Source organism: Coccinella septempunctata, chromosome 7 (assembly GCF_907165205.1).
Source record: "Coccinella septempunctata chromosome 7, icCocSept1.1, whole genome shotgun sequence".
Classification (NCBI taxonomy): Eukaryota; Metazoa; Arthropoda; class Insecta; order Coleoptera; family Coccinellidae; genus Coccinella; species Coccinella septempunctata.
The window spans coordinates 6,033,190-6,059,548 of NC_058195.1; the positions used below are offsets into that span (position 1 = coordinate 6,033,190).

A 26,359-nucleotide genomic window follows, 5' to 3' on the forward strand; every position below is an offset into this window, starting at 1 on the left:
TTGAGCTCAATTTCGAAACACACAAAGGATTAAAATAAAATATTTCTAAATTTCTGGTTATTATATTCCTATTTATATATATATATCCCAAGAAAATATAATGCTGAAACACGTAACTCGATGACGAAATACAATTTTCCAATTTCTCATCGTTTTATCGAGAAAACAAACATTGCAATCTCCTATGGCTGAAAAATACTGGTTGAAAATAATCTATATGACATAAAATGCAACAGTAAAAACACCGTAATAATAAGAGCTCCTCTCGAATTCTTTTCGTGAAAAATGATGAGTGTAAGGATCATCTTTTAATTTTATTCCAAGTTCAAGCCTTGAGAGATCAGTTTGTTAGGAAGGAATGGCTGAAATTCCAGGTGAGTTGAAGTAGATACAATAATAACATTTTGAAGAATATCAAATGCATATTTTCAGCTACAATATGGTAAAAACTATAGATCCCCTATCGAGATACATAGGAGATATTCAATTTTCGAAGAAAACCTACGAAAAATAGTAAAGCACAATGCTCTTTATGATGAGGGCAAATCAAGTCACATGGAAGGCATCAACCAATTCACAGATTGGACGAGTGAGGAATTTCTACTTTACCTCAGTAGGGGATGGAGAAATGAGCCAAAAATCTGGGGGGAAATATACCAGAAAACTAATGGATCAGAGGCACCACTTTATATCGATTGGAGAAACAAATCCGCAGTGACTGGAGTGAAGGATCAAGGAATGTGTGGATCTAGCTGGTCTTTCAGTGCTGTAAGTATATCTGATCGAAAATAAAGTCAATAGAGTCGTTTTTGAGGATGTGTTTCTTGGTCTTCACTTCAGACTTTCAAGACCCACACTGTACAGATAATTCATCCTTTGCCCTATAAAGGCTCATACACTTTTGGATATTTGATTAGAAACATACACCCATTTTATATTATAGACTGGAGCAATAGAAGGCCAACTAGGACTGAAAGGAAACCTTTTCTCCCTCAGTGAGCAGAACCTGATTGACTGTTCACCTGACAGTGGATGCAGGGGAGGTTCCCCTAACATAGCCTTCGATTATGTCAGGATGAATGGTATTGAAAGCGAGGTTTCTTATCCTTACATTGGAGCTGATGGATCTTGTGCTGCTGAATCTTCTAGCGTGGTTACAAAGATCTCCAAAATCGTTAAAATATCTCCGAATGACGAGGATGCTCTACAGGATGCAATCGCTTCTGTTGGTCCTATATCTGTCGCCATAGATGCTACGGAAAATTTACAAAGATACAAGGCAGGCATCTTGGACGATAACAGCTGTAGAAACGATACTCAAAACCATGCAGTGCTGGTTGTAGGTTATGGAAGAGAGAATAATACAGATTATTACATTATTAAAAATTCTTGGGGGGATGATTGGGGAGAACAGGGATACTTTAGGCTGACAAGAAATAGGAACAACATGTGCGGTATATCTTCTACTGCCTCATTCCCAGTTTTGTAATAAAAACATTTTTTCTGTATAGAATTTATTACTTTTTCAAGATTAACAATGTGATATAATAGACAATCTATATATATTCACTGATACATAGAAAAATGATATTTTGAAGTTCCCCTACCCATGGAATAAATATTTTGCGACATAAGAAATATGTAAGTTTTGCTGCATAAGGATTGTATCTACATTTACCGAGTATTGAGGCAACTGCTTCTTCAGCCACAACAGGTAGGTACCATTCGGCACATTTTAACGACTAGTTATCAATAATCGAACAAAATATTCAAGGCATAAACACTTTTGCTAAAACTGGTTATCTGAAATGAGATTTCTTATCAACACTTCAGATTCATTCGTTTAGCCCTTCAATTCGAGGTTAAATTCAAGATTAATTTTTTTATCATAGGCTCTCGAAGTTAGGCTTATTTTCTTTTGGTAAGGTTAAAATTATTGATCATGAATTAACCACATCACCCTCAACCATTACAAAATGAAGAAACTTCAAATTGAATAACAATATCTGATTGCCAAGTGTTGTTGATGTAAAGGAATTCAATAAATCATTGTATCTAATAGGCTTGTTCTTATTATTCCAAAAGAAAAAATATACCCTTGATGATATATGATATACTTTTCTTTCGAAAGGATTTAAAAATGAGTACAGATACAATTCCAAATACAAAATATTTTTCGAACGTTGTAATAAAATATTACATTATGATTCACAAGGAATTGGCAAAAAAGACGTGTAAAAATAATATAGGTACCATTAAGCAATTCCATGGCTTGTCATTGAATTCGAAATGAATTAACAATAATCCTACAAAGTTAGTAAAAAGTAACTCACAAAATTTCACCTACTGTAGAAAAATACTCGATCTGGTCAATTTTTATCTCAAATCACCGAAAGATTCATCGAGGAGCTTGTCATGCAATCTCTTCAAGGGATGGAGGGTGGTTGAGTTTTTTAAATGGCAACCTCAACTTTTTGTACCAGAAATGGATAGACAAATTTTTGTTGAGGACAGTTCGGCCATTGTTCGAGGTTGAAAACTGTCAAAAACTGTTTCTTGTTGCTTCATTACATACGAGAAATATATCAATCATGTGTATGAAAACGATTCTCAGAGGAATTGAGGAATTGATTTCCACACCCTCTCAGTGAATTTCATCAATTCGCAGCTTAAAATAGAACTATATTCCACCGAAAAATTCAACAATGCTATCAGTTTCGATTTGAGAGAAAAATGTGGTAATCTAAAGCTTACACGATTGGTATATAAACTAGAATCGAAAGATTCGGTTTCCAATTTGAAAACGAGACGTATTCAACTATTTTTGAAATCTTCGTTTACAAAAATTGATGAGATGAAAGTCTTGGCTCTGATAATTTTAGTTGTGATTGGTTTTGTGTCTGCCAACAGTGATGAGGAACTCTTAGATAGATGGGAGATGTACAAGGTAAGTGAATATGGCTGCAGACAGATAATTTCTTATTTTTTCCGACGTTCTTCTAATCCATCAACATTTTCCAATTTTCAGCAAGAATTTGGTAAATCCTACAGATCACCGGTGGAAGCACGTAGACGTTTGGCAATATTCAAGGAGAATTTGGAAAAAATTGAGCAACACAACGCATTGTTTGCACAAGGGAAGACAACCCATACCGAGGGTATAAATCAGTTCACAGACTGGTCAGAAGAGGAGTTCCTACAATATGTTAACAAGGGTTTGATAGACAGACCAATAATGGCTGGGGCTATTTACAACGTGACTGAGAATGTTGAAAATCTTGCATCAATTGACTGGAGAACTGCTGGAGTTGTGACTCCCGTGAAAAACCAACTGCAATGTGGATCTTGCTGGTCCTTTAGTGCTGTGAGTTTATTCGTCAATTCATTCTGAAAAACTGTTTTATTATGGAGGACTCTTTTCTTCAACAAACCTTAAGAATTGGGGATGAAATCAAAATTACAAACATTCTTGAACTTCTTTCCACTCGACAGAACTTATAATTAGGAATACAAGGTATTTAAGACATACTCTGGTCATAGACTGAGTTGTTTTTCGCAGACGAGTGTTTCAGTAGTTTTCAGAATTTTGTTGGCATCCTCAAGTTTGCCACATAGTCACCTAATGTTTCAAATTTATCGTCTTCAATTTGCCGAAGGAGTGACTTGGCTTATTCACCATAAGTTTTGCTGCATTACTTCTTCAAATAGGAAATCTTCTACTGATAAGGTTGATAAATGTCTCATATTTTGGAGAAAACACCTAAGAAGACCTAGTGTGAAGGATTTTTTTTTTAGAATGCTCATTTCAATGATTCTTTTCCCATTATATAATAGTAGGGAAGTAGGACTTCATTTTAAAAGGGAGCTACAGTGCAACTTTAATGTCTATCACTCACCCGTGCCCATCTACAGCTGGTCCTCTAACTCCAGAGCTCTAATGAACCCATGTATCTGGGAGGTCTTCAAGGCTCAGTCCCCACTCCTCCCACAATTCCTGGATGCTTTCTGAAGCTACAATCCCCTCAAGAAACCCAGTGAGAAGGTGTTAATGATTTTAATTGAGGTTCAGATACTTTCTGGATCTTCCAATTCCAATGTTGTCGTACGTTTTCTGCATTTTGATTGTGGAGGTTACAAAAAGTTTGTCAAGAAGGCCGTTTCATCGCGATTAACTTAGGAATCAAGGTCATAAGGTCACTAGTTGCTAAGAAGCTTTGGCCAGTAGTATGCAACATGAGTATTAGCTATTTCCATTTGAATACAAAATCATGAAAAATTCCTTTAATATTTATTATTTCAATGCTTCCAAACCTCAACTTTGACATTATTATATCATTACCTCAATATTTCAGACTGGTTCTATCGAAGGACAACTTGGTCGAAGAGGTCGCCTGGTGTCACTCAGCGAACAAAACCTAATTGACTGTTCAGGAAACTATGGTAACAAGGGCTGTGGTGGTGGTCTCATGAACGCAGCATTCAACTATGTCAGGGATCATGGAATTGAGAGTGAACAGGACTACCCCTACTCGGCATCTAACGGATACTGTCGTGCAAACCCATCAAGAGTTATCACTAGAATCTCCACCTATTATTCGATTCTCGCTGGCAACGAAAATATGCTAAGAACAGCTATTGCTAGTGTGGGGCCCATATCTGTAGCTATTGACGCTACAGCGAACCTACAGAGATACAGCAGGGGAATTTTCAGGGACCTTTCTTGCAGCAGTCAAGCCTTGAACCACGGAGTCCTAGCTGTTGGATACGGCACTGAAAATGGAATCAACTATTACATTATCAAAAATTCTTGGGGTGCTGCATGGGGTGAAGCTGGTTACTTTAGACTGGAAATGAAAAATAACCAATGTGGAATTGCCACCATGGCTTCCTACCCAGCACTGTAAACCTTCTCGTGATGTTGATAACAATTGTCATATGAGTAATAAACATTTAATAAGTTGAGTATTTTATATATATGACGTTTCAAGGTTACCCGAAAAGATGTGTTTAATCAAAAAATCGTCAAGGCTGAAAGGTCTCACTGAGCTCGATGTTATTTCGAGATTTATTACTAGAAGAGTTGCTCTTTCTGAATAAGTACCACATTTGGATATAGGGTGATTTTTTTGGGAGATGCGCGAGTGGAAAGTTGATCTTCGAGAAATTCCCATTAAGATGTGCTGAGTCAAAAAATCGTCAAGACCAAACAGTTGTACCGAGCTCGATGAATTTGTTGATCGAGGAAAAACTGGATAAAGTAATTTCACAGCCTCTTCGATGATCTAATTATTTACTCAGTCATCAAAATCAACGGGTACTCTGCCTGACAGAAAATAAGAAAAAACTGTGAATAATATAGTTCTTTTCGAACTGATCCGAAGACTTAATGATGATTTAAAAAGACATAGATAGTCATTCTATACATAACAATTTCACTGACCAGGAGGGTCCTTCATCCAGGTCCGGTCTTGCAAGTGATGATTTTTTTGTTCTTCAGGTGTTGGAAGATTGCCACTGGACCTTTGTATTGGGAAATCATTTCTATTCAAAATTGTTAATAATAAAACAGAACGCAGAAAGAACTTTGTGTTCGGAAATATTTGCCATGCTACGTTGTTATTCAAATGGAGCAAAAAATGGATTTTGGATGGACGACTCTTCAAACTGACAAAAAAATAATCGATATTCGAAATCATACTCCAAAGTTCCTTATCAGCTCAAGTATAGGTGATCAATATGAATCAGTTTGAAGAGCCAATTTTGGGTCCAATCAAAAATCTCTTATTTTGGGTAAATAATGAAAATTTTTATCGAAAAAGAGTACTATGCAAACATATTCATCTAATCTACATCATGAAATCAGGGTATATAAGCAACAGAAAATTTTGTTTTTCTCATATTCCAAAGTGAACCAGGATAGCAAAAATGAAAGTCTTCGCACTTATATGCATAGTGGTGATCGGTTGCGTGGCTGCCATCAGCGACGAAGAAGTGCTAGACAAATGGCAAAACTACCAGGTAAACAAAAAAATTTTTTAATATCCATATTCATGTTTCCTTTTTTTTTGAGTATTTTGTATTCTTATTTTGCCTGTTGCTATCTGTTCTTTCATTTAATTCTTATTATTTCATTTCATTTACTGTATAGAGTGATTTTTTACAAAATATATCCGGATTAAGGTTAGTTAAAAATAATAAAATTAGAAACTACACAGAAAAAACACCCCAGCTTTTGTAAACGTAGGTCCTTATTTCCGATAATATTCTAGGTCAAATATGGAAAATCCTACAGATCCCCAGTAGAATCCCGTAAACGTTTGGCCATATTCAAGGAGAACTTGGAAAAGATCGAAAAACATAATGCTCTCTACGACCAAGGAAAAACAATGCACACCGAAGGAATTAACCAATTCACTGACTGGACCAAAGAGGAGTTCTTACAATATGTAAACAAAGGTTTGATCAACAAACCTGTAATCGTAGGCGAGGTCTTCAATAAGAGTGAAAACTTCGCTAACGTCGGTTCAATTGACTGGAGATCAGCTGGTGTTGTTACGGAAGTCAAGAACCAAGGGGGTTGTGGATCATGCTGGTCTTTCAGTGCTGTAAGTTAATTTTGAACATTTTACGAGAATATGTATCCACTTATCTCACTTTTTTCTGTTGTAGACTGGAGCTATCGAAGGACAGTTAGGAAGGAATGGTTACTTGATATCTCTCAGTGAGCAAAATTTGATTGACTGCTCTTCAGGTTACGGTAACCTTGGTTGTAACGGAGGAATGATGACAGCAGCTTTCGGCTATGTAAGAGACAATGGAATTGTTAGCGAACAGGACTATCCCTACGAAGAATCAGTAGGACTCTGCAGACCAGATCCTTCAAGGATTATCACCAGAATTTCTACCTATTACACAATTCCCTACGGAGATGAACAATCTCTACAGCAAGCCCTTGCCACAGTTGGTCCAATATCTGTTGCTATTGATGCTACAGAGACTCTACAGAGCTACGGCGGTGGAATTTTGAGGGATAACACTTGCAGTAGCCAAGCTCTTAACCACGGTGTTCTCCTGGTTGGTTCCGGAGTCGAGAATGGAATAGAATACTACATCGTCAAGAATTCATGGGGTCCCAACTGGGGAGAGGGAGGTTACTTCAGATTGCAGAAGATCAATAACCAATGTGGAATTGCTTCCATGGCATCTTATCCAGTTTTGTAATAATTTTATGAATTTCAGTTTGGCCTAAATAAATATTTGACAATTATCTAATGGTTTCATGGGATTCTACCTCATTTCCTCATACTTATATTCATCAATGTTATATTATTTGTTAGGCAACATTGTTTCAAGACTGCTTATGGCAATAACTTGAGCAGAAGCATTCCTTACGAATAATTTTTTACTAATCTACACGAACATTGTTGTAGAAATTAAATTTTGAACTGTGTATTTTGTATTGCGTGATCGTTGTCACAAGAAACATCCAAAAATGTTCTTTATCTATCATCGAGCGAGAAATTTTCACTGAGAATGGTAGTAAAGGTCGAAATCTAGTATCAGTCAGATCTTCACGAATTTCAAAAACAAGATATGAAAAGGCTATACTTGAATCAAATCATTCAAGAGCATGCAGACTATCGTACCAAACATAATTCTATATTCAGGATCATCTGGTAGTAGCTTGCAGCTTTATTTGAACTATGTCTTTGTAAAAAACATGGAAATATACATGTGCTTTTTCTATTGTTAACTTTAGCCAAATATAGGATAGGGTGGATAGGGTAATATTCGACCACTGACCGAGCATTGGTTGAATTAGGGTTAGGTACCATGAAAATAGCTATTATTTTTCCTACTTATTTGTAATAAACGAATACATATTACAGCTAATGTACCATATATGTATTATTTGTTTTTTCACGAAAGGAATTCATACTCTGCGACAGCATGAATATCATGACATGATGCCGTGACGAAACAACTGACAATCAATAAAAATTATTATTAAATGTCATGTTTTGTCAGATGGGTATTTCTCACGAGTTTTATCGTTACTTTGTACAATTGGAAATACACATTAGCAATAGATTAGAACTTTGCACACATTTTTCCGAATCTGTTTAGGCAATATCGAGAAGTGCTTGAAGACAAGCTATTTTTGATATTGAATCGTAGGACAATCAATGAATTATGAAACTCCCTGATTGACTGATTGGTACTTTGATATCCTCATCAGACAAATCATAATCCACTTGAAAAAATATCCATTTCCTTTGTTCGAATCATTCTTCGATGAATGGTATTTTTAGTTCTACCTCACAAACGGTTTTATCGAATGAAATGAATTTAGGAATATAGTTTTTCATTTATTTAATGAATCTTTTTCAAACACAAGATATCACCCAGGTCTACGTAGTATAAAAATACCAAAAATTCAAAGAATCCAACTATTGAAGATATTGAAAAATTAACAATATCTATGATATTCGGAACACTGGATAATTTGGCTGAAATGCAACTCTGTTCAAAAGATCTACAGATGCGTAGTGTCACAGATTCAGCTATTAGTTACCCTAAGGGTAATTTTGTTCCTCCAGGGGTGGCATAGTTCTTTATGAAAACTTAAAACGGCTAAATCTTCTTATCAGGGCCGAATAGGAAAAAATGGTTTAGGAAAAAAGTGTTTCTTTTGACCTCAAGAATCTGCTGTTAAAATATTTGTACGAGCCAAAGACTCACCCGGTATAAATGAAAGGGTAATTTAATGTTTCGTTGAATCTACTAATCTATGGATCATAATTTTATAAGGTACTTTTAAGAGGGAAAAAGCTATTCAATAATGGCTTCTTCCAACGTGCAAAAAGCCTTTTTTTTTTCATTCAGTTAGATCACAAGAATCCAAACAATCTGAGGCCAATAAACGAATAGTACTTTTAACAGTAAAAATAAAATGAATTAAACCCTTGTCTCAACATGCCCAAACATGAATACGAATCAGTATATAGAATTTATAATTGCTATGAAATATCTTATTTCAAGAGAATGAATTGTCGTTGGCAGTGGAAATAATAGGTATATCAATACATAGATAGAATTAATTCTTCGAACAAGAATCAACTCATCGAAATACCAGGTGAATTGGGTCGAAAAATTGTTTACTTGATTTCCAGGAAGGCAATAATAAGACAACAGATATAAAAAACTCCTGGTTTATCAACAAAGTAGCATTAACTTTGATAGATTAACAATAGAATCAGAAATCCTCTAGTTCTGTATCAGATAGAGCGTTTTTCCCATAGATTAATAAAACAGGAGATAGAGCATCTCGACAAAAATGCGTTCACAAAATACTGCCATAAATATGAATTTGGATATCTTGGGTGGGGGAACTGGACAGGGGCGGATTCAGAACTAGTCACACTGTGAATATTTCAGGTAGTCGGCAATAATTTTATATCGAATGGAAATATGTTTCAATGCAAAGATTTCGAGTATTTTTCTTATGACAACTAATCAAAGGGATGTAGAACTAATATGTAATACCAAAACAACTTATGTAAAAAAGAATTTATTTTAAATACAATTGTACCATACACAAATAGTCAATATGACCCTAACCTACATACAGATTATTTAAAATTTTATTCACTAAGCATAAACTGGAAACCAAAAATTACTTTCATAAAAAAAATTCACTTTAGAATGGTTAATTCTCAAATCAATAGAAGTGGAAGCAGCTGAAGTTTATGGAATTTGTATAATGAGAATCTAAAAGAGTTTGTTCATTGAAGAAATCCTCAAGTCTTCCGTACAGATTTTGCGGAATGAAACAGTAATGTAATACTGTAAACATGAACCAATGATTGTGAAATAGGAAATTATTTTTTATTGTATACAGTAACTCATAAAAGAATCCCTCAATTCTAGATGAAGCATCAATATTTTTTTTACGGGTAGTTTTAAATTGAATTAAGTTATATTGCATATAAACTAAAGAGCAGTGTTTTTCAGCAACTCAAATACCTAGTTCAACAACCTGATTCCCCCTTCAAATTTTTATACCACCTCGAAAGTGCTTTTTGGTGTTGAAGTGCATAATAATCAAGAGTTATTTTACGAAACTGTAAGCTCTAACTCAATAATAATGTAACTTTTAAGCAAAGCTTTCCAAGCTTTCATCTTGAATTTTTCTTTCCAATGAGTTAGGAACTGCTTGTAGGGCAGCAACTTTTTTCTTGAAGTACTGACGACTCACTCTTAATCTTAAATCGGTTTTTTTGACGTCAATTAGCTGTTTTTTAATTTCTGTTCTCCGCTTGTCTCCTGCAACAATTTTTCAACTGAAGTTTTACTTCGAAATATGAGGTATCCTGATAACAGACATTTTCATTCAATAAATCATAAAAATGATGGGAATATCCGAGCTCTAATTGAATGGTCATTATTATAATCATAATTACAGTAGTAGCATAATTTTTACATTGAAATACATTTTAGAAATAAAGGAAACTTTTTTGATTTTCACAAAAAGTTCCAAACATGACCTCAGCTCATTTTTATGGATTTTCATTCCTAAGACGAGTTCTATTTGCCATAGCAATTTATAAGAAATTTTGTATACCTCCCTGGGTAGGTATGTACCTCACTTGTTTTATCCTTGAACTACAAGAAGCTTTCATTTCTGCAAATCCTGAACTGGCATTCGTGTTTCTTGATATTGTTCCCATTTTCCTTGCATTTTCCTCAAAAACTCCAGTACTGATTACAGGTTTGGCACAGTATTGGCTATAATTACAACATTATTGAAGCAATTAAAATCTCGTTCTACTGTTCATCTCGAAACCAGGAAGAATGTTTATACTAAAAAGCATGATATAATAAGAAAAAATCTACTATAAATTTCAAGTTCAGAAGTAGTCAGAAATCACTTGCAAAATTCCAAAGAAAGTGATAATCAGACAATAAAGCGAGTTAAATAAGTGGTAAACTACCTATCTTACCTCACTCGGGATGGCATCTTTTTTCAAATTTACGGTAAAAGTCGATTACTCTCATTATACTAAAGTCTGGAGTATAAATTACAAGAGAAGTGTAAATTGTTTTCAAGACCCAGTGCAACTCTCCACTGCCGTCGTCTGGTTTCATTTCTGGGAAATCTAAAATTGAAATCAATTATTTGATTGTATAAACTCAACATTTCAATTCCATCATTTGATGGGATTCAAACTTAATTCGACCCTGGCGTGCCCTAACTCCCTCCCCTGATTTCATAAAGTCGTGATCTCAAACAAGAATAAAATATCAAAAACTTACCAGAATAAATAAATCGCTTTCCTCTTTCTTGTATAAATTGCACTTTTATTTCAAACACACGTTTTCAGGGCACATCGCTGCTTATTTTCCAAAATATTACGACGTGAATAATTGAAATAATATTTTGACAATTAGAAATACACACGCCGTCTTAGAAATTTTAAAAGCGATCTGGAGGGGAAAACAAGCGAAAATTCATTTCATTGGTGGTTTTTTGAAGTGGGAATAATTTGAAGAATGAACAGTCTGGAAAATAGCTTATGATCCATCTATTTAATCTATGGTTTTTCCCACTTAATCTCACACTTAAAATTCTTCACTAGATTGATTAGGAATGATAATACCTCTTCCATAACTATAAAATCGTGAAATTTTCGAAAACATTTCATTCACAGATTGTTGTTTCGATCAGGTGAATAGAGTATTTCGATAAAAACAAAAATCAAAATGAAAGTGGTATTAGCCTTCTTGTTTGCCGCAGTGGTGTGTGCCCATGCCATACAAGATGATGAAGTGCTCAGGAAATGGAGCGAGTTCCAGGTGAGTGGTCGAATCTTATATTTTTTTGGACTTTTTTGATTATTTTATGGCTTCATCTCCAAAAATTTTATTTTATCTGAATTATTTCAGTCCACATACGGTAAAACCTACAGATCTCCCGTAGAAGCAAGGAAACGTCTGTCTGTTTTCAGAAACAATCTGAATGAAATTGAACAGCACAATGCTCTTTTCGAACAAGGCAAAACAACCTACACAAAAGGTGTTAACCAATTTGCCGACTGGACCAGAGACGAATTCGTCCAATATGTAAACAAAGGACTTGCTACCAAACCAACAGTCGTTGGTTCAATTTTCAACAGCACCAAAGGATTCGTTGCTCCTCAGTCAGTTGACTGGAGAACCAAGAACGTTGTAGCTGAAGTCAAAGATCAAGGTGTTTGTGGATCTTGCTGGTCTTTCAGTGCTGTGAGTATACAAGACAACAATGTTGAAATGGGTAACTTATTTATATTCTCATATATTATCACAGACTGGATCTCTGGAAGGTCAATTGGGAATGAAGGGAAATTTGGTTTCTCTCAGTGAACAAAATTTGGTGGACTGCTCTTGGGACCAAGGTAACATGGGATGCGGCGGGGGTCTGATGACTTACGCTTTCGACTACGTGAAAGACAATGGAATTGAACGTGAATCCGACTACCCTTACGAAGAAGTCGTTGCATCGTGCAGAGCTGATCCTTCCAAAGTAGTCACCAAGCTCTCCAGCTACGTCAACATCCCTGCTGGAAGCGAATCTGATCTTCAGGAAGCTGTTGCCACCATAGGACCCATCTCTGTCGCTATTGATGGCACCGAAGAACTTCAAATGTACGATTCTGGAATCTTGAATGACATGACCTGCAGTACCAGTACCCAGTCATTGAACCATGGTGTTCTTCTTGTTGGTTATGGAAGCGAGAACGGACAGAACTACTACATCGTCAAGAACTCTTGGGGAGCATCATGGGGAGAACAAGGATTCTTCAGGTTGACCAGAAACGGAAGAAACCAATGCGGTATCGCCAGCATGGCCACCTACCCTGTTCTGTAATCACCGTCACCCTACTCTGAATTTTAAATTTCAATGAATAAATGATTATTTTTGCATTATTCCTATAGTTTTTTTTTCGTTACTTCTCGAACGAAAATTATTACTGATAGTCATTCGTTTTTATTTCAATCCTCAATATCTATACCGACTCAACTTCCGAATATAAAATTAAATTCTATTCTATGCAACCTGACACTGAAATAGTATATATGTTTACAAATTGTGCAAATAATTACAAATAGTACCATACAATTTGCAGTATGATACAAGAGCCTGGGGAAAAACCTCAGTAAAAAAAAACCTGTCTCCCCGTGAGTAGTGTAGTGATGACAAATTTGTTTACAGAATAAGCTTTTAATACTGAAGGGCTTCCTTTCCATTGATATAATTTTTTTTTATCCTCTTTCCATTTCGAAATAATATCTGAAACAAAGGATCCGACTTGAATGAAGAAAAAATAAATAATCATAGGTACATTACTTGTCCTTCAATTGCACTGGGAGGAATATCATCTCTGCGTCAAAAATCTTCTGCTGATCTTGGTGCCGTTAGAACTAGATCGACTGCTCTGTTTCATATGGAAACGGTGGATGCATTGGGGGTGAACTTACTACTTCTTTCAACTACATTAAAGACAACGGTATTGAAAGCGAAATGGGCTACCCCTACAAAGATATCTACGGATCATGTTAAGCTGTTCCTTCTAAAGTTGTCACCAAGATCTCTGGATATGTCGACATCGAATCTGAAAACCCAGCCGATCTTCTAGAAGCTGTTGCTACCAAAGGACCTATATCTGTTGGAATTGATGCTACGTCTGAGTTCCAACTTTACGAATCTGGAATCTTCAACGATCCTGACTGCCAAGAAATGGTTATAGACCACGCTGTTCTTCTTGTCGGTTACGGAAGCGAGAATGGTGAAGACTACTACATCCTCAAAAACTCTTACGGTGCTTCATGGGGAGAACAGGGTTATGTCAGGATGATGAGAAACGGTAGGAACGTATGTGGTATTGCCACCATGGCTTCATATCCAGTTCTTTGAAATCCTATGTGAGACTGTAACTTCTCTGTATGAATAATAAATAATTATCTACAACTCCATATATTTATTTGTCTACTGAAGTTGGATTTTTCCAGAGCTTCTTTTTACATTTTTTCAAACAGCGGCTGATTGTTCTGGAGGAACAGGAGACAGTGTTTCAGAAGAAATATCACCCTGCAGATTAGCTATCAAAACCATGGTCACATGGTGTGAACTATCAATTTCAATATTTAAGTCAAATTTTAGTTGAATATCTTGTGAACTGTAGATACTATAAGAGGAAAACTTCAAAATATTCTAACACCCTGTACCTACAAAACAAATCGTTCGCGGTCCCATGTTTTTAGACTTGAATAGAAAAAATGGGGTAAGAGAAACTTCATAAGAAAGGCAGTAGAAGCTTTCACAATATAAAGCAACATACTATTCTTGATTTTGTATTTTCACTTTTACTATTTACAGTTTTCACATTCTGATGAAAGTGATGATGGTGTTTATAGAAACATGTCGATGTGGATAAAAGATTATGAGATTTTCTACTGAAGTTTAAAAAGTTTTTCTCCTTATATTTCAGTAAAATGGGTTTTAAAGAAGTTATATTCTAGATATTGACTAATACATGTTTGCCTTGCTATACTTGATTATTCGCTAAAAGACTTCCTTATTTGTAGTTTTTTCTAATAATACTCTTTATTCTCATTTCTATTTCGGGATCATCATGCTATAAGTTATTAATATTTTTCTTCAATTTGGGTGTGTATATCATAAGACGAACTAAAAGTGTATACAGTAGCATGAAAAATAAATTCGAATGCACTGGTGTGACCTCAAGATCAAAAGTGTCGATAAATACATATCGCAAAGCGATAAAGGTAAAAAAGCTTGTAGTCCTTTTCCTGAATCAATATGTTTCATCGTTTATCATTTCTAGAAATGAGTAAAATTCGTTTGTTGTCCAATTTTTCACGCCGATTTGATAATTTTTTCCGTTGTTTTCTGCTGAAAAATATACTCTTCACATTTATACAACTCATTGTATTTCATTATCTCAAAGACTTTGGCTTCCATTGGGAAATGTCTGCTACCATCCCAGCGTAGCATTGATTAAAAATAGTATATTATTGAAGGAGCATCTATTATGATGGCAACTCTCTCTCTCTGGTTTACCAAACTAGAAGGGGTCAACTATATTGTTTTGCGTGTCAAAACATCACATACATATTACATTTCGTTTACTGACTTAAAACTTCACTCAATATCAGTGTTTATTTCTTTCTTTCATTTGTTGAAAAAACTTATTTTCGAACGGCTCTTCGAGTATCAGCCTAAGGCTTTCATATTATAACCATCTACTCTGTTGATTATGCTGTTGGAAGAAAGACTCGAAAAAACATGTCATTGCCTCCTATACAAGTACCCACTTTTATCGAAATGCGAACAATTCCTCAAAAGTAAATTCAGATAAGGTGCCAAATCTGAAATATTCATATAGTATATATAGATGTCTTCTTTTATCTGCCGAATAACATTGAAATCATCCTATCAGGTGAGTACTTGCATATAATGATCTTGAAGAATCTGCGTAGGTACCTACTTGATAAAAAAAACTGATTTATCTGTTGAAATATTTCTGTTTTCAGAATTCGAACGTTTATAGCAAGATGAAGTTGATAATATTTGCAGCCTGTATTATTTCCTCGTTGGCTTTCCTTCCTGATGAGGTGGTTTATGAGGAATGGGTGAAGTTTTTGGTGAGAATTGTATTTTACTATTCTGTTTAAGGCTACATTGAGTATCGGTGAAAACTCATTGTAACTGAGGAATTTCATTAGGTTTTCATTGAACATTGTTATTTGGTCAAATGTTTGTAATTTTGATATTTTAATTATATTTGTTGTATAAATTCTTGCAATTTTCTCCTCTCTAAAAATTGACTGCCTCAGTGAAATCCTCAGATCAAATGATTATTGATTAGTGAAAACTGTCCCCCTTTTTGATTGTAGCCCTGAGGAAGATCAAAAATATATGATCGAAACGTTGGCAAATTACTTAGAATTATATTTTCTCCCCGTCCTACCACTACAAACCATCGAATCATAAAATTACTGAAAACGTTGTAGGAAAAGTACCAAAAATCATATAGATCGAACTTACAGTTCTACAAGAGACAGATGGTATTCAGGAAGAACCTCGAGCACTTCTACGAGCACAACAAACAATGGAATTGTTAGCGAACAGGACTATCCCTACGAAGAATCAGTAGGACTCTGCAGACCAGATCCTTCAAGGATTATCACCAGAATTTCTACCTACTACACCATTCCCTACGGAGATGAACAATCTCTACAGCAAGCCCTTGCCACAGTTGGTCCAATATCTGTTGCTATTGATGCTACAGAGACTCTACAGAGCTACGGCGGTGGAATTTTGAGGGATAACACTTGCAGCAGCCAAGCTCTTAACCACGGTGTTCTCCTGGTTGGTTCCGGAGTCGAGAATGGAATAGAATACTACATCGTCAAGAATTCATGGGGTCCCAACTGGGGAGAGGGAGGTTACTTCAGATTGCAGAAGATCAATAACCAATGTGGAATTGCTTCCATGGCATCTTATCCAGTTTTGTAATAATTTTATGAATTTCAGTTTGGCCTTAATAAATATTTGACAATTATCTAATGGTTTCATGGGATTCTACCTCATTTCCTCATACTTATATTCATCAATGTTATATTATTTGTTAGGCAACATTGTTTCAAGACTGCTTATGGCAATAACTTGAGCAGAAGCATTCCTTACGAATAATTTTTTACTAATCTACATGAACATTGTTGTAGAAATTAAATTTTGAACTGTGTATTTTGTATTGCGTGATCGTTGTCACAAGAAACATCCAAAAATGTTCTTTATCTATCATCGAGCGAGAAATTTTCACTGAGAATGGTAGTAAAGGTCGAAATCTAGTATCAGTCAGATCTTCACGAATTTCAAAAACAAGATATGCAAAGGCTATACTTGAATCAAATCATTCAAGAGCATGCAGACTATCGTACCAAACATAATTCTATATTCAGGATCATCTGGTAGTAGCTTGCAGCTTTATTTGAACTATGTCTTTGAAAAAAACATGGAAATATACATGTGCTTTTTCTGTTGTTAACTTTAGCCAAATATGATCGAAATTAGGATATTTTGAAAATATCTTGAACTAATGGATAGGGTAATATTCGACCACTGACCGAGCATTGGTTGAATTAGGGTTAGGTACCATGAAAATAGCTATTATTTTTCCTACTTATTTGTAATAAACGAATACATATTACAGCTAATTTACCATATATGTATTATTTTTTTTTCACGAAAGGAATTCATACTCTGCGACAGCATGAATATCATGACATGATGACGTGACGAAACAACTGACAATCAATAGAAATTATTATTAAATGTCATGTTTTGTCAGATGGGTATTTCTCACGAGTTTTATCGTTACTTTGTACAATTGGAAATACACATTAGCAATAGATTAGAACTTTGCACACATTTTTACGAATCTGTTTAGGCAATATCGAGAAGTGCTTGAAGACAAGCTATTTTTGATATTGAATCGTAGGACAATCAATGAATTATGAAACTCCCTGATTGACTGATTGATACTTTGATATCCTCATCAGACAATTCATAATCCACTTGAAGAAGTATCCATTTCCTTTGTTCAAATCATTCTTCGATGAATGGTATTTTTAGTTCTACCTCACAAACGGTTTTATCGAATGAAATTAATTTAGGAATAGAGTTTTTCATTTATTTGATTAATCTTTTTCAAACACAAGATATCACCCAGGTCTACGTACTATAAAAATACCAAAAATTCAATGAATTGAAGATATTGAAAAATTGAAAATATCTATGATATTCGGAACACTGGATACTTTGGCTGAAATGCAACTCTGTTCAAAAGATCCACAGATGCGTAGTGTCACAGATTCAGCTATTAGTAACCCTGAAGGTAATTTTGTTCCTCCAGGGGTTGCATAGCTCTTTATGAAAACTTAAAACGGCTATATCTTTTCATCAGGGCCGAATAGGAAAAAATTGTTTAGGAAAAAAGTGTTTCTTTTGACCTCAAGAATCTGCTGTTAAAATATTTGTACGAGCCAAAGACACCCTGTATAAATAAAAGGATAATTTGATATTCCTTTGAATCACCTTTTTTCTTCAAAATGAAAATGTGTAGACAATGACGATACTAATCTATCGATCATAATTTGATAAAGTACTTTTGAGAGGGAAGAAGCTATTCAATAATGGCTTCTTCCAACGTGCAAAAAGCATTTTTTTTCATTCAGTTAGATTACAAGAATCCAAACAATCTGAGGCCAATAAAAAAGTAGTACGTTCAACAGTAAAAATATAATGAATCAAATCATTTTTAATTGATTTTGTTTCAGAGATTGGGAGTGAAAACCCTAAAAAGTTTATGAAGAGAATCAAATCCTTGTCTCAACATGTCCAAACATGAATACGAATCAGTATATAGAATTTATAATTGCTATGAAATATCTTATTTCAAGAGAATGAATTGTCATTGGCAGTGGACATAATTAGTATATCAACACATAGATAGAATTAATTCTTCGAACAAGAATCAACTCATCGAAATACCAGGTGAATTGGGTCGAAAAATTGTTTACTTGATATCCAGGAAGGCAATAATAAGACAGCAGATATAAAAAACTCCTGGTTTATCAACAAAGTAGCATTAACTTTGATAGATTAACAATAGAATCAGAAATCCTCTAGTTCTGTATCAGATATAGCGTTTTTTCCACTTAATCTCACACTTAAAATATTAATCTTCACTAGATTGATTAGGAATGATAATACCCTTTCCATAACTATAAAATCGTGAAATTTTCGAAAATATTTCATTCACAGATTGTTCTTTCGATCAGGTGAATAGAGTATTTCGATAAAAACAAAAATCAAAATGAAAGTGGTATTAGCCTTCTTGTTTGCCGCAGTGGTGTGTGCCCATGCCATACAAGATGATGAAGTGCTCAGGAAATGGAGCGAGTTCCAGGTGAGTGGTCGAATCTCATATTTTTTTGGACTTTTTTGATTATTTTATGGGTTCATCTCCAAAAATTCATTTTATCTGAATTATTTCAGTCCACATACGGTAAAACCTACAGATCTCCCGTAGAAGCAAGGAAACGTCTGTCTATCTTCAGAAACAATCTGAACGAAATTGAACAGCACAATGCTCTTTTCGAACAAGGCAAAACAACCTACACAAAAGGTGTTAACCAATTTGCCGACTGGACCAGAGACGAATTCGTCCAATATGTTAACAAAGGACTTGCTACCAAACCAAAAGTCGTTGGTTCAATTTTCAACAGCACCAAAGGATTCGTTGCTCCTCAGTCAGTTGACTGGAGAACCAAGAACGTTGTAACTGAAGTCAAAGATCAAGGTGGTTGTGGATCTTGCTGGTCTTTCAGTGCTGTGAGTATACAAGACAACAATGTTGGAAAGGGTAACTTATTGATTTTCTCATATATTATCACAGACTGGATCTCTGGAAGGTCAATTGGGAATGAAAGGAAATTTGGTTTCCCTCAGTGAACAAAATTTGGTGGACTGCTCTTGGGACCAAGGTAACATGGGATGCAACGGGGGTCTGATGACTGCTGCTTTCGACTACGTGAAAGACAATGGAATTGAACGTGAATCCGACTACCCTTACGAAGAAGACGACAGATCATGCAGAGCTGATCCTTCCAAAGTAGTCACCAAGCTCTCCAGCTACGTCAACATCCCATCTGGAAGCGAATCTGATCTTATGGAAGCTGTTGCCACCGTAGGACCCATCTCTGTCGCTATTGATGCTACCTTCGATCTTCAACTGTACGATTCTGGAATCTTGAATGACGAGACCTGCAGTTCCGTGTCGTTGAACCATGGTGTTCTTCTTGTTGGTTATGGAAGCGAGAACGGACAGAACTACTACATCGTCAAGAACTCTTGGGGAGCATCATGGGGAGAACAAGGATTCTTCAGGTTGAACAGAAACGGAAGAAACCAATGCGGTATCGCCAGCATGGCCACCTACCCTGTTCTTTAATTACCGTCACCCTACTCTGAATTTTAAATTCCAATGAATAAATGATTATTTTTGCATTATTCCTATAGTTTTTTTTCGTTACTTCTCGAACAAAAATTTTCACTGATGGTAATGATTACTGATACTGAAATAGTTGATTAGTTACTGTTATAAGGAAAGCCCATATTACACGGCTAGTTGTGAAAAATTAAACTGAGACTTGTCATGTTTACAAAATGTATATATTATTATACAAATGGGTTTTTTGTTACTAAGAAGTGAGAAAGAGACCAATTTGTTGTCGGTCCCTTTCTTCTAGGTATTAGCATAGACAACAACAAGATTTTAATCCTAATCCTACTGCCATTTTCAACCATAGATATATATTCTTTTGAATGTAAGCAATACATTTTTGGTAAGTTTCAGTTAAGATTAGTGTAACGGGGACATATACTTTGGAGTATCATATAAGAGCTTAGGAAAAACCCTCAGTAAAAAAACCCTGTCTCCCCGTGAGTAGTGTAGTGATGACAAATTTGTCTACAGAATAAGCTTTTAATACTGAAGGGCTCCTTTTCCATTGATATAACAAATTATTATCCTCTTTCCATTTCGAAATAATATCTGAAACAAAGAAACAGAGCAGTAAACTAGAAAAAAAAGTGAATAATAAAGCTTTCATCAAAACTCATTCGAAGACTTGATGATGAATGAAAAAAAAAATAATTATAGGCACATTACTTGTCCTCCAATTGCACTGGGAGGAATATCATCTCTGTGTCAAAAATCTTCTGCTGATCTTGGTGGAGGATCACCCTCGTCGTTAGAAATTCCTTCAGTACTCAAATTAATTATAGCCAAATCTTGCTTTTGACTGGGAGGGTCTTTCGACCAGGTCCAGTCTTCCAAGTGATGATTCTTCTGTTCTTCAGTTGGTCGAGGAACGCTACAGGACCCTTATGTTGGGGTATCATCTCCCATAGATATACCATCAGTGGTTATTCAGTAGATAATTGAACAAACGAGAAAGAAATTAAAAAAACTTGTGACATTTCATTGTGGTGAGACGAATGGTGAGAAGTGGAATGTTCTTCACAGACATAGGTATAGTATGATAACAATATTCTCATTGCATTGCATTGCATTCATTGCTGCTGTTACATTTTTTCAGTGTACAGACTCTCACAGTTACATGTGATGAAATCTAAGAAAAGCAAAGAAGAGATTTTCCTATATAAGTCAAAATTTTGTTACGTGAAATAAGTTGTAGAAGTCTTCAAGTTATCATCAAGTTTTTCTTTCCAAGACAGAAATAAAATCAAAATATTAATATTTTTCTTCAATTTGGATGTGTATATCTTTAGACGAACAAAAACTGAATTCAGTAGCATGAAAAATAAATTCGAATGCACTGGTGTGACCTCAAGATCAAAAGTAGCGATAAATACATATCGCAAAGCGATAAAGGTGAAAAAGCTTGTAGTCCTTTTCCTGAATCAATATGTTTTATCGTTTATCATTTCTAGGAATGAGTGAAATTCGTTTGTTGTCCAATTTTTCACGCCGATTTGATAATTTTTTCCGTTGTTTTCTACTGAAAAATATACTCTTTACATTTGTACAACTCATTGTATTTGATTAACTCGACAACTTTCGCTTCCTTTATGAAAACTACCATCACAGAGTAGAATTGATTAACAATAGAATATTATTGAAGGAGCATCTATAATGATGGCAATTCTCCATGTGGATGAAGATCACCAAACTAGAAGAGGTCAACTATATTGTTTTGCTTGTCGAAATATCACATACATATTACATTTCGTTTACTGACTTAGATCTTCACTCAAAATCAGTGTTCATTTCTTTCTTTCATTTGTTGAAAAAACTTATTTTCGAACGGCTCTTCGAGTATCAGCCTAAGGCTTTCATATTATAACCATCTACTCTGTTGATTATGCTGTTGGAAGAAAGACTCGAGAAAAACATGTCATTGCCTCCTATACAAGTACCCACTTCTATCAAAATGCGAACAATTCCTCAAAAGTAAATTCAGATAAGGTTCCAAATCTGAAATATTCATATAGTATATATAGATGTCTTCTTTTATCTGCCGAATAACATTGAAATCATCCTATCAGGTGAGTACTTGCATATAATGATCTTGAAGAATCTGCGTAGGTACTTGATAAAAAAAACTGATTTATCTGTTGAAATATTTCTGTTTTCAGAATTCGAACGTTTATAGCAAGATGAAGTTGATAATATTTGCGGCCTGTATCATTTCCTCGTTGGCTTTTCTTCCTGATGAGGTGGTTTATGAGGAATGGGTGAAATTTTTGGTGAGAATTGTATTTTACTATTCTGTTTGAGGAAACATTGAGTATATCGGTGTATTCTTATTGTAACTTGAGGAATTTCATTAGGTTTTCATTGAACATTGTTATTTGGTCAAATGTTTGTAATTTTGATAACTTAATTATATTTGTTGTATAAATTCACCTTGGAATTTTCTCCTCTCTAAAAAGTTCTTCTACTCGACTGCCTCAGTGAAATTATCAGATCAAATGATTGATTAGTGAGAACTGTCCCCCTTTTTAATTGTAGCCCTGAGGAAAATCAGAAATATATGATCGAAACGTTGGCAAATTACAATTATATTTTCTCCCCGTCCTACCACTACAAACCATCGAATCATAAAATTACTGAAAACGTTGTAGGAAAAGTACCAAAAATCATACAGATCGAACATACAGTTCTACAAGAGACAGATGGTATTCAGGAAGAACCTAGAGCACTTCTACGAGCACAACAAACTCTTCGAAGAGGGAAAAGTGACCTACACCAAGGGCATCAACAAATTTTCAGATTTGACGCCTGAAGAATTTGCAATTTACGTACAAGAGGGTTTGCTGAAATATGAGTACGAACACATCGACGGTGGGGAGTACACGGGGGATGATTTCACGAAACAGGTGGAATACGTCGATTGGAGGGAGAAGGGGGCTGTGAGTCACGTGAGGGATGAGGGAATATGTGCTCCTTGCTATGCTATCAGTGCGGTAAGTAAACACTAATACATATAGGTTTTCTGTTTATTCCTCAACAATCCCAACTATAACAAATATTTATCAAGAGAGATCGATTTATCTTCAGGGGTGTTATTTCTGTTTTGAATTCACTATTCATCGTTGTCTACTAGATATGTATTATTTTTAACTGTGCAGCAACTTTGATTGACGCTCAAGTCAGAGAAAAAATTACTCCCCCAGTTTTATGCTGACGTGCATTTTTGTCGACCTCATATACCTCTATAAAAGTAAGTTTGCTGGCCTCGGCTACGTGGCCGAAGTTGCCATTTCCCCCAGCTCTGTAGTTCCATTCTTGATTATTATGGGAACTAGTGTTCAAACCACAATCTTAATTTACTGACGTGATGACAACGGACGAAAAATGTCTGCGGATGAAAAATACTAACGTTCAAAAGTAGTCTTCTTTTCGTTCGGAATTTATTTAGGAAAATGTTGTTTTTTGTTAAGGTTGACGAATAGAGTCTTTTTCATTTTTGTCTATATCTACGGGGTGAGTATTTTTCTCGTGCAAATATTTTAACAGCAGATTTTTGAGGTCAAAAGAAACACCTTTTTCTTTTGCCATTTTTTCCGGATCAGCTTGGTTTAAAAGATACAGGCTGTTGAAAAATCATGAGAAAATGTTATTTTATTTTTAGTTCTCACAAACGTTTTTATCGAATGAAATGAATTTCGGAATATAGTATTCCATTTATTTGATTAAACTTTTTCGAACACAAGATATCACTCACGTCTTCCCAGTTTTCTCATTATGACCATTACATATCATAAAAATAACAAAAATTCAGAGAACCCAAATCTTGAAATTATGTTGGACGCTATATCTAATGAATATTTGAACGTTTTGTAAAATAAAAGTATTCTTCATATTTTCTAGTGTAATGCGTCGTTTTTGAGTAATTTCAAAATGTTCAAAAATCAAAAAGTATCTGTTAATTTAGAAAAATTGGGTTTTTTGGCTGAATATGGCTCTGTTTGAGAGACCTTTTAGGGCTTTCACTCCCAATCTCTGAAACAAAATCAATTAAAAATGAAATCAACGATTTGCTCCTGCGTGAATTCTTGCACTAATTTGTCAGGAGCAAATTAACTAGAAAAAATTGTTGCCTGACAATGAACTCAAAATAAATAACGTTGAAATTATAATTCTTCGTAACGTTTCGGAGTCTATATCAGACTCCTTCATCAGACGAAAAAATCTACTTTTTTCGGAATTGTCGCTTTTTGTCAGACAAAAAGCGACAATTCCAGAAGATTTTCAAAAGTAGATTTTTTCGTTTTTTGTCGCTTTTTGTCAGACAAAAAGCGACAATTCCAGAAGATTTTCAAAAGTAGATTTTTTCGTCTGATGAAGGAGTCTGATATAGACTCCGAAACGTTACGAAGAATTATAATTTCAACGTTATTTATTTTGAGTTCATTGTCAGGCAACAATTTTTTCTAGTTAATTTGCTCCTGACAAATTAGTGCAAGAATTCACGCAGGAGCAAATCGTTGATTTCATTTTTAATTGATTTTGTTTCAGAGATTGGGAGTGAAAGCCCTAAAAGGTTTGTGAAGAGATGCAAAATCCTCCCAAAATAAATTTTAATCGATATCTGTTTGAGAGATCCACAAATGTGTAGTGTCACAGATTTAGCTAGTTATTCTGAAGGTAATTTTGTTTTTCCAGGGGTGGCATAGCTCATTATGATAACTTAAAATGGTTATATCTTTTTATCAGGGCTGAATCGTAAAAACTGGTATAATAAAAAAGTGTGTCTTTTGACCTCAAAAATCTACTGTTAGTAGTCACCCTGTCAAAAAGTCAAGTCACCCTGCATAATACAATAAGATTTTTCGATGTTTTAACGCCAGTCGACTGACTGTTGAAGTTGAGCAGCTAATCAGTCATAGCGTCATTTTTCTTAATGGAATTCGAGAGCTGCAATAAATGTTGACAGTAACTGACAGTAATCATTATCCTATCTTTGAGTTCAGTAGCTGAAAATTGCTCCACTTATGATCGATTTCTGCTCTTTGATCATTTTGTTGACAATCATACGGGGACCCATACCTTCGCAAGGAAAGAAATTACAGCATTTCTGACTTGTCTTCATATACTTCATTCACGTAGTGACAGAGCACCCTGTATATCTCCGCACAGATATTCAAACGGCGACTAAGAGAAAACAAATTATTTCTGTCCGCTTTTTGTTGCAATTTTTCATGAATACTCAAAATTGAATTTTATCCGAGTAATCCTTCAACTGTTCCTCTTCAGCCCAGCTCATTCAAATTTATGAATTCCTAATTCTTCTTCCTTCTCGTTAATTAAATCTGCTAGGACGTTCTGCATTCTACGGTAATTGTCCACAGTTGAAGTTAATGAAAAAGTGAAAACTGAATTGATGATTTCAATAAATTTGTTGATATCTTGGTGAAGGAAAAGGATACACTAAGTGAAAAAAACACGAGATTTAAGTAAATCTAAATTTATATTTCTTCAAGCATGAAAACATTTGGTCTATTATCAGTTTCTCTTTCTTCGTCTTAATCATCTTGTCTTAAGAACTGTGGATTCGTGAAACTATAGATATATCTTTCAGGCTGAAGCCATCGAGGGACAACTGAAGATCGTGAAAGGCATATCTGCAAACATCAGCGTCCAAAACCTCGTGGACTGCACCAGGGAACAAGGAAATCTTGGATGCTCCGGAGGTCTAGTCACAAATTGTTACGAATACGTCAAACAGCATGGGATAGAGACAGAGAAGGACTATCCCCCAGTCGGTCACGAAACCTTCGTGTGTGGTTTCAACCAAACCAAAAGCGTTGCCCAGTTGAAGACCTACATGAAAGTCTCCAAAGGCTCGGAGAAGGCCCTTAGAAACGCCATCGCAGAGATTGGTCCCATATCTGTCGGTATGGATTTCACCGTCAACTTAATGGGATATAAATCTGGAATTTTCGACGACGAATCTTGCGACAGTAATAAGATACTGCACACGGCGTTGGCTGTTGGTTATGGAACGGAGAACGGAGTCGATTTCTACATCGTTAAGAACGTATTTGGTGCAGATTGGGGTGAAAACGGATATTTCAGGATAGTGAGGAATAAAAATAATAGGTGCGGTATCGCTAGTATGGCAACGTTCCCTGTTTTAGCCTAGAATTTTTGTGCTGGGTGAAATAAAACAGTTTACAGTTACAATTCCGAGTTTTTTTTAT

The 26,359-nt window shown here is 35.2% G+C and overlaps 6 protein-coding genes across 7 annotated transcripts; all 6 read left to right on the forward strand.

The window, feature by feature from the left end:
* The first annotated feature begins 304 nt into the window (after positions 1 to 304).
* Positions 305 to 1,573, forward strand: LOC123316315 (procathepsin L-like). Its single transcript, XM_044902323.1, has 3 exons — positions 305 to 374; positions 433 to 768; positions 944 to 1,573. Exons 2-3 carry the CDS (start codon positions 556 to 558, stop codon positions 1,487 to 1,489), a joined length of 759 nt encoding a protein of 252 aa, XP_044758258.1. The 5' UTR covers positions 305 to 374; positions 433 to 555; the 3' UTR covers positions 1,490 to 1,573.
* A 1,211-nt stretch (positions 1,574 to 2,784) lies between these two features.
* On the forward strand, positions 2,785 to 7,267 carry LOC123316744. Its single transcript, XM_044902959.1, has 7 exons — positions 2,785 to 2,947; positions 3,029 to 3,364; positions 4,353 to 4,901; positions 4,989 to 5,035; positions 5,916 to 6,018; positions 6,270 to 6,605; positions 6,670 to 7,267. Exons 1-7 carry the CDS (start codon positions 2,855 to 2,857, stop codon positions 7,219 to 7,221), a joined length of 2,016 nt encoding a protein of 671 aa, XP_044758894.1. The 5' UTR covers positions 2,785 to 2,854; the 3' UTR covers positions 7,222 to 7,267.
* A 4,427-nt stretch (positions 7,268 to 11,694) lies between these two features.
* LOC123316312 (procathepsin L-like) lies at positions 11,695 to 12,966 on the forward strand. Its single transcript, XM_044902320.1, has 3 exons — positions 11,695 to 11,856; positions 11,947 to 12,282; positions 12,347 to 12,966. The coding sequence occupies exons 1-3, from the start codon at positions 11,764 to 11,766 to the stop codon at positions 12,905 to 12,907; spliced, it is 990 nt and encodes a 329-aa protein (XP_044758255.1). The 5' UTR covers positions 11,695 to 11,763; the 3' UTR covers positions 12,908 to 12,966.
* A 123-nt stretch (positions 12,967 to 13,089) lies between these two features.
* Positions 13,090 to 14,008, forward strand: LOC123316745 (cathepsin L-like). The gene is given in 2 exon segments (XM_044902961.1): positions 13,090 to 13,110; positions 13,466 to 14,008. Coding segments are annotated over 2 exon segments (510 nt in total). The 3' UTR covers positions 13,955 to 14,008.
* Positions 14,009 to 15,201: 1,193 nt separating this feature from the next.
* On the forward strand, positions 15,202 to 26,339 carry LOC123316309 (procathepsin L-like). 2 transcript variants are annotated; one of them, XM_044902316.1, is made up of 4 exons: positions 15,202 to 15,500; positions 15,595 to 15,705; positions 22,778 to 23,119; positions 25,738 to 26,339. In XM_044902316.1, the coding sequence occupies exons 1-4, from the start codon at positions 15,456 to 15,458 to the stop codon at positions 26,299 to 26,301; spliced, it is 1,062 nt and encodes a 353-aa protein (XP_044758251.1). In that variant the 5' UTR covers positions 15,202 to 15,455; the 3' UTR covers positions 26,302 to 26,339. The 2 variants fall into 2 exon arrangements, with proteins under 2 accessions (XP_044758251.1, XP_044758250.1); XM_044902315.1 differs by lacking the exons at positions 15,202 to 15,500; positions 15,595 to 15,705 and adding exons at positions 21,887 to 22,198; positions 22,289 to 22,399.
* Positions 18,871 to 20,137, forward strand: LOC123316313 (procathepsin L-like). Its single transcript, XM_044902321.1, has 3 exons — positions 18,871 to 19,034; positions 19,124 to 19,459; positions 19,524 to 20,137. Exons 1-3 carry the CDS (start codon positions 18,942 to 18,944, stop codon positions 20,076 to 20,078), a joined length of 984 nt encoding a protein of 327 aa, XP_044758256.1. The 5' UTR covers positions 18,871 to 18,941; the 3' UTR covers positions 20,079 to 20,137.
* Positions 26,340 to 26,359: the final 20 nt, after the last annotated feature.